Below are 809 nucleotides of genomic sequence, written 5' to 3'. Positions count from 1 at the left end.
CGGCCCAACCTCCTCCTCCTCCAGCGGCAAGCCGGCAGCCTGCAGGTCAGCACCCTGACACCCCGACGCTGGCTGGGTTTGGTGGGAGAGGGCTTCATCCAGGGCAAGGAGGAAGGGGCAGCAGCCCATGGGGCCACACACAAGCATGGACAGCCAAACTGGCACGAGACCTGCCAGGGAATAAGAATTCAAGAGGAGAGCAGAGAAAGTTTTGGAAAAATCAGTTAAAAGTTCAGAAAAGTTAAAAGTTCAGTTAAAAGTTAAAGTTCAGAAAGAAGCTCCAGCTGTGCAGCTCCTCACCCACTGCCTGGGGTGATGCTGAGCAGTTTCATGGAGGCACCCACTGCACGGTCAGCCCTGCTGCACAGCATCCTCAGGGTACAAAGGGATTAGTGAAGAGAAGGGATGAGAGAGCCAAGAGGGTCCTGAGAAAGGAGAGGTCTCCCCTGCCCCACCACAGGGCAAGTTTAGCTGGGGCATGGGAAGGGATCAGGACAGAAGAACAAAATCCCCTCTTGTGGTTATGGTGTTGGCATCCACCATGAAGGAAAAGAGAAGGCAACATCTACAGCACACAGCCCACCTCTCCTGCAGCCTGGGCTGGGCCATCAACCACATCTAAACTGAAGCAGGAGAGCAAGCAAGAAACCGGCCCGGGGTTTCCCCTAATGCAGACCGTGTGTCTCAGGGTCCGTCAGCTAACCCTCTACTTAAGCAGGCTTCAGGCTGCTGCTTGTGGGGAGCAAAACCTGCTATTTTCCCTGCCACTTCCCAAGGAAAGGGCTGGAAGCAGCCCACGTTGCAGGGAT

At 55.3% G+C, this 809-nt stretch overlaps 1 protein-coding gene across 1 annotated transcript in view; it reads left to right on the top strand.

Annotated features, from left to right (window-relative positions):
* The window catches only part of CSPG4 (chondroitin sulfate proteoglycan 4), a gene marked incomplete at both ends in the record, with an annotated part of 5,832 nt that overhangs the window by 105 nt on the left and 4,918 nt on the right, over positions 1–809 (top strand). Inside the window, one exon of the mRNA XM_009877330.1 lies at positions 3–45. Within this exon, the coding sequence (XP_009875632.1) occupies positions 3–45 (43 nt within the window). The remainder of the gene's footprint in view (positions 1–2; positions 46–809) is intronic.

The sequence above is a fragment of the Apaloderma vittatum genome, unplaced genomic scaffold, assembly GCF_000703405.1.
Source record: "Apaloderma vittatum isolate BGI_N311 unplaced genomic scaffold, ASM70340v1 scaffold27369, whole genome shotgun sequence".
NCBI lineage: Eukaryota > Metazoa > Chordata > Aves > Trogoniformes > Trogonidae > Apaloderma > Apaloderma vittatum.
This window is presented reverse-complemented; position numbering and strand designations above follow the sequence as displayed.